Raw genomic sequence first — 13,069 nt, 5'->3', positions numbered from 1 at the left:
GATGTATGTAATATTTTGAAAGGGTGTCATCACGACAGAAACGAGTTTTAAGTAAATAAACAGAACATATTGAAAATTTGACTTGTGCAGTATGATTCATTATGTGTGTTTTTGCTACTGCAACTTAATAAAAATAATCTATGAAGATAATAATTGTATGTACTAAATGTGGTTTTCATTACAGATAAAAGAATTAGGATGTTACATATTTGTTTACTTATTTTACTATTTCTCCAGTTAGGTAAGCACATTTTAGTAAGACAAAACACCATGAACATTCATATGTGAACACCATGAACAGGCCTACAGGTAAGCCCAATTTATTTGCCTTTCTATTATGATTTATACCAGCTTATGAAAGTGATCTGAATGTTGTATTAAGTTGACATCCAACCAGAGTTGTTGGCAGTAATCACATGCAAGTGAAGATGGATGAACCCAGCAACTAGACAATTAGTATCAATCAGAATCCATGATGACCACATTATATTAAAAGTCTGTAAGATTGACATTTGATTTATTCCATAAAAAAATTATTCTCTAAATAGGTTATGCAGCTTAATAATGTAAAGGGTCTGTATGAAAAAGGTCCAAAATAAACCTATGCACAAAACCTATATAAACGAATTAACAAAAAAGTGATTGCAGTAAAAATAATTGTAATCTTTTAATAAACATGATTTACGAGATGAAGATGACATGAAAAGTTAATTTATTTTTATTTTTTTGAAAGTCCGTATATGAGCATTAGTGGGACTGAAGTTGTCAGAATAAACCCGAAATACACGTCGTTGTTGTCATGTGGTGAATTTGGCCAATCGTGAAACAGCTGTGTCGTCATCAGCGCTCCCGCAGTCGCTCTGGAGAAATTGCGCCGGCTGAGTCAGCCGGCTGCTCTCGAAACGCTATCGCGGTACTTTGATGCCACACGTGACAGTGACGTGTGGTCGGCGCCGGTTCAAGTCGGACTAAATTTCTAACCGGCATGCACTGCTTCAAGTCAGCCGCCGATCGGTCTGCTAAGTGCTGCATGAAGTCGAACGCACCTTTTCTTTCTTCCCCATGACTGAAGAAAGAAAGACATGGACATCTTGGATGACATGGGGGTGAGTAAATTATCAGCAAAGAAAAGTTTTTTTTAAAAGTGAACTAATCCTTTAAAAGTACCTCTATTATGGGTTATGAAAGGTTCATATTTTGATTTTGGGAATCTCCAACAACAGGTTGACACGCTTAACACTTTTATTTTCTTATAATATGTATTTATTTTTTTTATCTTATTTGCTCAACGACGCCCAAACGATTGAAGTGGGGCTCGCTGCAGGACACAACATCCAGGGGGCGTGGTTGATCCACATCTAGAGGGCGTGGTTGATCCACATCCAGGGGGCGTGGTTAACCCACATCTACAGGGCGTGGTTGATCCACATCCAGGGGGCGTGGTTAACCCACATCTAGAGGGCGTGGTTAACCCACATCTACAGGGCGTGGTTGACCCACATCCAGGGGGCGTGGTTAACCCACATCTAGAGGGCGTGGTTAACCCACATCTAGAGGGCGTGGTTAACCCGCATCTAGAGGGCGTGGTTAATCCGCATCTAGAGGGCGTGGTTGATCCACATCCAGGGGGCGTGGTTAACCCACATCTACAGGGCGTGGTTGATCCACATCCAGGGGGCGTGGTTAACCCACATCTAGAGGGCGTGGTTGACCCACATCTAGAGGGCGTGGTTGACCCACATCTACAGGGCGTGGTTGACCCACATCTACAGGGCGTGGTTGACCCACATCTACAGGGCGTGGTTGACCCACATCCAGGGGGCGTGGTTAACCCACATCCAGGGGGCGTGGTTAACCCACATCCAGAGGGCGTGGTTGACCCACATCCAGAGGGCGTGGTTGACCCACATCCAGAGGGCGTGGTTGACCCACATCCAGGGGGCGTGGTTGGATCCACATCCAGGGGGCGTGGTTGGATCCACATCCAGGGGGCGTGGTTGATCCACATCCAGGGGGCGTGGTGGATCCACATCCAGGGGGCGTGGTTGGATCCACATCCAGGGGGCGTGGTTGGATCCACATCCAGGGGGCGTGGTTGGATCCACATCCAGGGGGAGTGGTTGGATCCACATCCAGGGGGGCGTGGTGGATCCACATCCAGGGGGCGTGGTTGGACCCACATCCAGGGGGCGTGGTTGGACCCACATCTAGGTGGTTGAGTTTGGAAGGTTTAGGGGTGGGTTTTATCTGGATCCAACCACGCCCCCTGATTCGCTCAATGATTAATTTTCCCAAACCCCGCCTTTGCGTGACGCTAATCTATGGTGATTGGTTGATTTCATTTAAAGAAGAGTTTGTGGTCTGTGTACGTTTTGATAGTTTGTTTTTCAACTTGAAATGAAATAGGCAGAAACTAGAAAAAGGTCGTTTTTTAATTTGTTCGAAAAAACTAGATTTTTTTGGTTCACGGGTAGAAAACGGATAAACGACTTCAAAATTCGTTTTCCCCTTGTGGGCGGTCGTGACACGCCCCTTTCCGCCGATTGGCCAACCAAACCTGAGCCCATTACGTCATCCTCAGTTCGTTCAACAAAATAATAGTCCTCTGCTGCTGTACAGAGCAGGTCTTAGATCGGGCTTAACTCTGTGTAACCTCATGCGTTTCACAGAAATATTTATTTCAGAAATGTTTATATATCTTTATGTTTATAGAAAAATCACAAAAACGAGGCCGCACGCTGGATAAGCCATATCAGTCAATGTTGTTGCTGAGTGCATTAGCCATGTTCCTTTATCAAAGCTAATATATGAAAAAACAACAACTACAGGCTATAACACAAAACTCGTCATGCATGTTGTTTTCTAGAACAAATTTACAGTTATAAATGGTTTAACAAATTAAAGATAATTTACACACACACATGGTAACCAATTGTAGTTAGGCCTTTACAAGGACATGAAGGTGCTAATTACAGAACAAATGAAAAAGGAGACATTTGACATATCACAAGCTGTATTTTTTATCAAGGAATTAACTGTACAGAGTCAGTCAGGATCTGAATCATACAGCATTCATTCATTCATTCATTCACTGTTTCCATGTGCATTAGTGTCACCCGTGAACAGTGGCTGTGAGTGAGAATGAGAGTGGTTTCATCATGCACAGCAGTACCATTACAGGGACAATGTTATTCATGCAACCTGAATTGCCCAGTTTCCTTTCGATTTCTTTCCTTTGAGCTTTGGAGAAATAACCCTATGGATATTCAAAACTGATATTAAAACCCATAAAATGTTCTTATTTCACAGCAGAAAAAAAGCGCATTTTTGTTTGTACAGAAGCAATTACAATTTGTACAGGTCATCGAGCTGCTGAGCTAAAACCAGTGGTGCTTAAGGGTCTGACACTATAGACATGACATGGGAAGCGAGTTTCAGCCGTACCCAAACATTTAAAGAAGATAAAAATATTACTGAGGGTTCATCTGCCATAAAACCCGCTTAATGTGTGATACTGTATATATAAAAGCAATTAAACAACTTTTAAGAATATAGACATCACAAGTCACTCGAAAAACGCAGTAGCTGAAATAGACAAGGTATTAAACCATAAAACAATATGTATTTGCTGTTGGGGTTGCGCTTTCTGTTGATTCAATGGATTAGATCCATCTTGGATTTAATAACATTTTATAAATGTTTCCAAATGCTTCCGGTTACACACAACAACTTGTAGGTCTCAACAGATTCACGTCCATCAGCTTGCATGTGACAGAAGCAGCAGGTATGCGTGTATGCATTTGTATGAATGAGAGTGTAAGCTGGTGGTATTCATGATTTTTCAAAATAAGTAGTTAAATGAACACATTGTGTTATAATAGTGCTAGCTGAGCTGATCACAAAACACAGCAACTCGTCCCAGACCCTCAAGCACCAATCCTCCGCTCACAATAGCACTGTGCAATGGGGCAGTAATTTAGTGCAAAGGAAAAGTTGCATAAATTTTCTACTTGCAAGTGTATACATTATTTCCGTTCGTCACCACATTGGATACTTTTACTGCATACCCTCTGCCTGTATAAGTTATTCTATTGCATAAAAATAGGATTTTTTTGTACCAAAAAGTAGACTTGGAGACAAAACCAAGGGCGTCAAAGGAAGAGAAATTCAGACACAGAAAGCTTTTTCGATATATATATACAATGCTTTAAGATTGTATAGCGAAATGAGAGCTGACAATTGTATATTTAAAAGCAGGGATATTATAAAAGCATTTGCATGATGCTCTGTTCAGATAAAGGAACAAACATGAGCTAACAACTAACTCGTTGATTAAAAAAAAATGGTACATGAACATCATCTCCTCCCTCTCAATGATTGGTTAACATTTCTCTTTACAGAAAGAGGACCATTGCTTTATTTACGTAGAGGACCAACCTTATTTAGGTTATTATTATTATTTTTTTTACATTTAAAGATGATGTGTTAAGGACTACAGTTGACAGACTTTAGGACAATGAGGCACAAATATAAAACCTGAAACCATTACGTTTCTGTTAAACACAAACACTTTGACATTTAATTTCAACCCTGTATGTTGCATGAAAAATCGCATGTCATTATGTAGTCACAATGTAGTCAGCTCATTTGTGTACATGTATACGAATGGATCTCAAAAGAACCAAATTGGATTTGTGTCAACACCTGCAGAGCTGTCTAAAGCATGTACCGCTTTTCTTGCAACATACCTTGCGTTTTTGCTAGCTATGGGCTTTCTATATTATTACCTGCGGAACTACACAATTCAAAGACATATTTATCCCAGTTTCTGCCAATCAGGAGACTATCACATAACATCTTCATGGCATTCAGCTCCCGTCTTACAAACATCACCAGTTAAATCAAACGCCTGCATCCATTCAGCCCTCAGTGCAATGCTTGGAAATAATGCTGGGAGAAAGTGACAAAAGGAAAAAAACTTGTGGAGTTTTACAAAACAATCAGTTCTGTGCTTGGAAGACTTTTGAGTATAAATAAAATGATGTAAACCCGATCTCGCATTCAGAATGGCTTGATGACGAATACGATGTGTACATGCATAGACACATACACGCAACTGATTTGGTAATCTGTCATTAAAAGAGCAAATGAACTCACACTCGACATTTAATGCATAATATGAGATTAATGGTTGAGACTTGGGAAAACTCATGTACGAAACCAACAAACCCTAGTAATCAAATCTGAGAATACACACTCACAGCAGGTGAGCTGCTTCCCTTTATTTGAAACAGACCATTTATTTCTTCAGTTGAAAGTTAAACCTTGTAGGCATGCTCTGATATGTCATACGGCGTTCAAACATGTGGTCTACAAAGTGGCAAGACGAGAATCAAAATCGTGTGGAAGAGCCAATGAATACAAATCAACACTTTAACAGTATAAAAGAGCAAAACAACTTACAAAATAAACAGACAAAACATGCTCTTCAGAAAAAAGACCAACCTTGAGAAAGATTTTGGCATACTTCCATTCTCTTCAGCGCGAGATTGTATAGAACTGATGTTGAAACGTATAATATACAAAGAGAGAGAGACGGGAACACATACATATGGGTCATCTTTTTCACAGACGGATTAGAAAATAATCTTCATGAGCTACTTTACTATAACAGCTTTCTCGTTTATCCTCCATTTGCCTATGCTATCAGCTCTTTGGCCCATATGGAGCTCCTGAATTGTCACGGTCCTCGGCAGCCACTAGAGAGCGCTCACTGACACATGAGCTCCGTGCTCCTCCATGTTGCCTGATTCCATACTCAACTGGACAGCAAGACATAAAGGGAGTTCACAGTGACGCCTTCGTTTCCTGATCCTGTCAGAGCACTTTCCTGGGTTTCCGAAGTCCTGACTCCTGTCTCACTGCTATCGTGTGCCTCATTTCTTCTTGCCTGTCTTTTTCTCAGGCTTTTCACCCTTGTCTGAGCGCACCGATCCCCCGTCGGCTCGGTCGGACTTTTCCCCTCTTTCCGAACCTCCTGCCCTGCTGCCATCCCTGCGTGTTCCCTCGTCAGTAGATGAGGTAGTTGGATTGGTCTGCCCCTGTTTGGCAATCTCTTCATGCTCACTTATACTGGCATTTATACTTGTGATCCAGCTTTTCAGATCGTCCTGCAGACCAAAGAGAGATTGAAGACTTTAAGCAAAAATGTTAACCTGAATCAATGAAATGAGCTATAACCAGGACCACACAGCATCAGCAAGAGGGACCCCCATAGAAAGCTTTGGAGATTTCTACAGAATCACAAAGTTCTATACATTCCCCCGCCCTGGTGTTTTTCTTTATTAAAGGTTAGTTCAGACAAAAATTAAAATTAGCCCATGATTTATTCACCCTATTATTATGGATTGATGCACTTTATTGGACTTCTTTTGGACTGTTGAAAAAAACACCTGCCCACTGCCATTATAAAGTTTAGAAGAGCCAGGACATTTTTTTATATAACTCCGATTGGATTCGTCTGAAAGAAGAAAGTCATATACACATAGGATGCCTTGAGGGTGAGTAAATCATGGGCTAATTTTAATTTTTGCGTGAACTAACCCTTTAAATATTTAAATTTATTTGATTAATGCTTTCTGCCAATAAGTGTGTAATCAACTCACCTCATCTTTAGCATGGAACAGAAACTCACTTCCATCCTTAGTTCTAAAATTATAAAGCAAAATGAATGTAATGCAAAGAGAACACTACACAAGTAACCAATCTTTTTGGAAAAGCTAATGAAAGTGCTAATGAAGTACTTGAGAGTGAAGACATTCTTCTTCTTTTTGTAACCACTGTTGATATCACAGGCACAACGGCTCAGGTTGATAAGCGGCTCGTTGTTGTAAGGTGTGGAGGTGTTCTTCGCATCCTTATAGAAGCCCAGCTCACCTTTATTCAGCACACAGTACAAGTTCACCCAAGATCTGCTGTAGTGTGGGAGAGACAGCAGAAGATTTGACCATCAGAGCCCAGATGACACCATGCACCAAATAGCTACTCACCTACTGAGTCTGGGATGACCAGCCTTTATGACTGAGCAATACCAAACTGCTGCAGAAATCATTAGACCTTTAGAAAGACACGGACAGACCATGGCTTACCTTTGTAGAGAGGGAGAAGAACAGTCAGCGGCAAAGAGTGCATAAGAAAGAAGAGAGATTTTGGTTAATGAGATATACTGCAACGTAAACGCAAATGCTAGTATGAAAATGGCTTCAGTGGACAGGCAGATTATGCGCAAATCATGCTACAAAAGAACAGACAGCCATTCTTTTGAGTTCCTCCTCAATGCAATGAATTGTTTTGTGTCTTGGGCTGCAAAGGTGGTGTATCCGGTCTAATACAAAATGGCTGTATAAAGCTGTGAAGGGTGAAGGCTTCATACCTTGCTAGCCATGGCTTCAGAGACCCAGCATCTGTTGGTCTTCTGAGACAGTATCATCCACCATCCAGGCTGATTTTAGTATTACCATGCAAGTGGCAAGCAGTGCTAACAGCTAGCTATTTTCTGCCAATGCTGGATATGAAACTTGTAATCAGAAATGACAGCCAAACAGCTGCTCCTCAGTTTAACTTTTTAGGCTCGTAAAGCATATCCCAGTTTGACTTGAAACTTGGTGAAAGAAAATAAGCGCTGCCTTGTAATAATAAATATTAGTGCTCTAAGCATCAGTAGCCTATGCAATGCTAATATCAACATTAGCATAGCTTTGAATAACCAATCATACTGATTGGCATATTTGGTTTAGCCATTTCCATGCTAATTCCATGCCATGTGCCCATACTTTTTAGACCTCAAAGACCCACCTGTTTGAACTCTTCTTTTGGCTTTCAATGTCTATTTTGCGGAAGAGGAATCCTTCACGCTGGGCCGTGTGGGTAGCTGGCTGGGGAACTGGTGGGCTGCTCTGGGCTGGTGCAGACCTTGAGCGCCGTGTTTCGCCAGCTGTTGGGTCCTTGGGTCGTGGTCTTCTTCTCGGTTTGGGTCTGTCGCGAGCACGTGGTCGGTCCAGTTTAGAAGACTTCTCAGGAAGACCATTGGGTAGACGTGGAATCTCTCCTCGGGCCTGAGTTGGAAATAAACAGTAAAGTACATGTAATAAAATGGAGTTTAAAACAAGATACACAAACATTAGATTGTCCACACACCTGTGCTGCTTCTCTTTCCTGAAGCTGCTCCACAATCTCAGCTAATGTTGACCTTTTTTCCCTGCCAACATAAAAGGGAAATTTTGATTGAACAGAACAGAAAGAAGTTGCTGGGCTTCTTCAAAGTCAATAGGGGCTTTCGTACCACGTAGTTCTAGGAACTAGCCAGCATGTTGGTTTCTAGAGAACCAATTTCTCCCTTGGGCCGTTTTCCTGGTTGCACTGGCAGGAATTTACTTGTGGCATTTACAAACATCAACTACTGGTGAATAGAGGATGCCATGATCGGAGCTGTTTTTGTTGTGTGTCATGGGTTTCATGATAACGGAGGTGAAATGTAAATGCACTATTTACGTTACTGAAAGAGCATGAAATTCTGACTAAATCGTCTATGACAACTTGCAGTGTTACATTTCATCAAGGCTGAGAAAAGAACACAACACTGCATACAACAGGTACCTAAATGCTATCATCACTATTTTCCATGTTTGTGGAGTAAATATTTTTTTACATGACTTTTTAAAAAAAGTCTGTGTTTTGTATGCGTTTGTCTAATCAGCATACACTCACGTCACTGATAGTTCCTATGTAATTGTTTTAGACCCTACTCTGAAGTAGGAGCTAAATTAGTTCCCCCAAGCGGAGTTCCTAGAACTAAAACCGTTCCTAGTTCCTACGGTGCGAACACGACAAAAAGCACAAACGTCCGCCAATAGTTCTAGGAACTATGAAAAGGTTCCACCGGTGCGAAAGCCCCTAATATGGGAAAGTATTTACAATCCTCTTACGTCCTTCATGTGACAGGTTAAACAGTTCAACAGGCAATGTACGAGAATAATTTATCCATCAGGAATCGACTGGATCATGAAAAGTGAATGTGAACTGCAGTCGAGAAGTTTTCTTAGAAATCTGTCCGTATTTATTTGAAACTCTGCTTGCTGTGAACTGACTTAGTGACCAGCATGTGGAAGCTTAAAGGTGATGTTCACCTTCAAGAGAATCTTTTGTAATGTCTTTTGTAATGTGGTTTGTTAGTGATTACAAACACAGTCACTCACCCACCACCAGAGCGTCTGTCCGACTGCTCCCTGGCCTCCTGCTCGCTGCTGTCCTGTCTCTCTGGTCGGTGTCTGTCCCTACGCCGTACCTCATGGCCTTCCTGTTCACTAGATGTCTGTCTCTCCAGCCTCCTCTCTGCCCTCTCAGCTCGTTCTCTCCACACCTCCTGAGGTAGCTCGTCCCTGCGTGCCTGAATCAGCTGCTCGGTAGATAGTTGTCTCTCCATCCGCGACTCCCTCGGTGGGGGATGCTGCTCCACCAGAAGCTCTGAGCGACTGCTCCCGCTCCCTCCCACCATGCTGTTAAGGCGTTCCCTTCCTCCGCCTGGCTCCTGGAGCACCACTTCTGCCATTACGTTCTCATGATACCGCTCCCGTTCCCTCTCTCTCTCCAGCAGGGGATGGACCACCTCATGGATATGTTCGATCTTCTGCTGTGGGACTTGGACCTTGAATTCCGTTCTCAAGTGGGTGACCTTGTGCTCCATAGCAGTGCCCAGTCCTGCAGCCACTCCAACAATCCCAGCATTCCTGGCTTCCTGAAGGCGATAAGTAGCAGCTCCATTCATGATGGGAGTGTAGTTGGCCACAGTAGAACCCAGTCTGCGGGCCACAGTAGAGGGAGAGGGCTGAGGGGTGATGCGCTCCGCCCGAGACTCGCCCTGCTCGTATATGGTCTGTCTAATGATGGAGGAAGGGCTACTGCGAGCAGGAGAAGAGTCCTGAGGGTCCAAGAAAACCTTCCGTCCCAGCAAGGGAGTTGGAGGAAGCTTACTCTGCTCTGCTTTAATCTTCTCTACCTAAATCGTTAAACAAGAGAATGTGTTATTATTTATACACCCACAATTCCATTATGTAACATTTACAAAAAGACACAATTTACCTTTTAATAACATTTTTTGAATTTCAGTAGGTAGTCTATTGAAAAGTTCAAATTATGGTAAAATTAAATAAAAGTTTCCAACTAGTAAAAACTGCACAAGTAGCAAGTAGAATGTTATGACAGTGACATCAGTGTGGATCTGTTTTGCTGTTTTTAATGTTGCTCAGGGGTGTTTGAATCATGCTCCTCCAGAGCCACTATCATGCAGAGTTCAGCTCCAATCCTAATAAAAAAAAACCCGGAACCAGTTAATCAAAGTCTTCAGAATAACTCAAAACTTCCACGCAAATGTGCTGGCCAGGTTGGAAATAAACTCTGCAAGACACTGGCCCTCCAAGAGCAGGACTGGATACCCCTGACACTTGGGTTTGGATGGCAGGTCTCTCTTACTGTGGTAAGACGACGTAAAGAGCTGAAGCGTTCTTCCCATGTGGCCGCAGCTTTGCGAAAGGCTTCATGTCTGCGAATCAGCTGTTCAACCTCATCCACGCTGCCTCCCAGTTCATTACTACTTACGAAGGGTTCCTGAGCAGTGAGCCAGGCCTCCGCTACCACTGCTTCCTGAGCAAACTGATGCACCTCCAACACTGTGAAGGCACAGAAAAAGAATGATATGTTGGGAAGCACCTGACACCGATTACATAATTTATGCATAACGTTTGTTCTCCATTAGCCTCATTTCACCCACTCTGCTGCAACTCTTCCCAGTGTTTGTCCCATTTCTCAGTGAGCTCTTGCTGCTTGGCCAAAACCTTCTCCAGCTTTTCTTTAATCTGAAACGGTCAATAATCAGTCAGGTACAGACAGAAGACAGCTTGGAATATCTTTTTAGTCATCATCAGGCCAGAAACATACTTTACACAAGTACACCAACAGACAGAAATGCAGGCAGTTACATCGTACATACTTATTGTGCTTTCTTGCATTGCCGTGGCAGTAACAAACCACCGTATTCAGGGGGGATTATTATTATTCGGGTCACTACTTAAAAACATGCCAACTTCAAGCAACTTTTTGAAAGAGAATATTGATTGTAAATGAAATGTGTATGGTACTACACACTATAGCACCCCTTCTGGCAATGTTGAGAATGCAATATGTAATTGCAGTCTGAAACATTTTGTACTGCAACAATGCATGAAATTAACACGCATAGAGTATGTCTTGGGCCTGGCAATGATTTCAAATTTCCAATAGTTTCTGAACAAGTTGTGCTTGATGTTTTGTGTAACCTCTTCTGATGCAGGGTTACGGGCGGCCAGTAAAGTCTTGCCCATCTCGATACACTGTAGGACGCTCTTGTTTCTGGCCTCCACTTCACTCTTGAGGCTCTGGTGATAGTTCATCAGGACCTCCACCGATGACACGTCCCTGCAAGCACCAGAGACCCCATATCCCATTAAAGCTCTGAGGAAAGAGCTGACAGTGAGAGGAGAGAAAGTTATTCGAACAAGAATACATGGGCCAAGTCTGCCCATAGAAATAAATAGCAACAGAAGGCCATTTTGGCACCATGAAGAGTGTCCATAATGGCTCCTGAGCTTTACCGGTTCTTCGTTAAGATTTTCAAAATATGCCAAAACATATATATGCGCTATAGCTCTGTTCCAAAACCTAGTAAGCTGCCAACCTAGACCTAAGCATTTTAAGGCATCTTAGGTGTGCTCCCAATGCCAGCAATATTATACTAACATCTTTTGGCAAAATACCTTGCATGTACCCTTTACTCCAATACCTTGCATACTTGCATCTACAATAACTCCATTGGAATCAAATATTGACTACTGGAATATTTCTACATTATTTTTTAATAATTTCTTCTTTGTAAGTCCTCTGTTCATTTCACATAAATTAGTGTTTCAAGAAGGTAGTTGCCTATATAGGTACTGGATAACACAGCAGCTCAGTAAGTTTTCTAACAGATCTATTGTGTTCCCATAAATACTATTGAATAAATACTATTGTGGTTCATGCACTTACCACCTTATCACTTATTTGTGCTCGTGGTATGATACCTATAGTACAGTCCAGCAGCCACAGTGGCAGCTCTTCAGCTGACCTGATGCAAACTAGGGATGTAACGATTACCGGTTTGACGATAAATCATGATAAAATTCCCCACGGTTAGTATTACCGTTTCATATTTTAATTATCATTAAAACCGTATTCGATTACCGTGATTTGAACAACTCGCGATAAATAAATACTGTCCGGCATAAAGCAGTTTTCAGTAACAGTCTCACGTGCGCACGGCAGCACAGTAGTTTCGTTCTGAGTGAAAATAGGGCGGAAAAGCTGAGAGGTTTTAAAAGAGTGCTAAGGGAATTATCAATGAATTATATGAATGTAGCTCTGAAGGTTCGGACTGTCTTCAGAAACGATTTGATGGCATTTTGTTCTCATCTTCAATCCATGTGATACCTAAAGGAAGTGTTCGCGGAGTTCACGGGAATCAGCTGTAATTCAGCTTTTCCGTATAAAGCGCCACCTGCTGCCAGAGAGTGGATTTACAGACACTTATTTACATTCAGTCTGTGTGCAGTTTCTGTCTGGCCAAAAAATTGACCAAATTTGCATGACCTGCTGTAAATTTTAACCGGTTGATGAAAAACAAGCTTATGTACATTTAAACAATTCAGATATGCTATATAGAATTATTTATGGAGCAGATAAAATGCATATAATCATTTATTAATTATCATTTTAATTTAACCCTTTTCTTTAAAGGCTGAAATGTGTGGTCTACCTTTATGTTAAACTTTTTCAAAGCTTTATTTGAACATTTACATTATTATGAACATGCTATTAAACTGTTGTCAGTCAAATTGTCATTTAAAATCCAGACCTCATTGGTAATGTTATTGTTTTTGTGATTATGCAAACAAAAAGTCATTTTATTTGCTGTTTGTTGATTTTTAAGTATGAAACTTGG

At 41.7% G+C, this 13,069-nt stretch overlaps 1 protein-coding gene across 1 annotated transcript in view; it reads right to left on the bottom strand.

Moving 5' to 3' along the window:
- Window positions 1-5,936: 5,936 nt before the first annotated feature.
- The window catches only part of LOC306843181 (spectrin beta chain, non-erythrocytic 4-like), a gene marked incomplete at both ends in the record, with an annotated part of 59,892 nt that continues 52,759 nt past the window's right edge, over window positions 5,937-13,069 (bottom strand). The window contains 9 exons of the mRNA XM_079374485.1: window positions 5,937-6,170; window positions 6,666-6,708; window positions 6,804-6,974; window positions 7,855-8,114; window positions 8,197-8,257; window positions 9,255-10,054; window positions 10,528-10,724; window positions 10,826-10,910; window positions 11,370-11,556. Coding sequence (XP_079230611.1) covers window positions 5,937-6,170; window positions 6,666-6,708; window positions 6,804-6,974; window positions 7,855-8,114; window positions 8,197-8,257; window positions 9,255-10,054; window positions 10,528-10,724; window positions 10,826-10,910; window positions 11,370-11,556 — 2,038 coding nt within the window. The remainder of the gene's footprint in view (window positions 6,171-6,665; window positions 6,709-6,803; window positions 6,975-7,854; window positions 8,115-8,196; window positions 8,258-9,254; window positions 10,055-10,527; window positions 10,725-10,825; window positions 10,911-11,369; window positions 11,557-13,069) is intronic.

Source organism: Barbus barbus (genome assembly GCF_936440315.1).
Source record: "Barbus barbus genome assembly, chromosome: 23".
In the NCBI taxonomy this organism is placed as follows: Eukaryota; Metazoa; Chordata; class Actinopteri; order Cypriniformes; family Cyprinidae; genus Barbus; species Barbus barbus.
The sequence above is the reverse complement of the archived record's forward strand: the minus strand, read 5'-3'. Positions and strand labels throughout refer to the sequence as shown.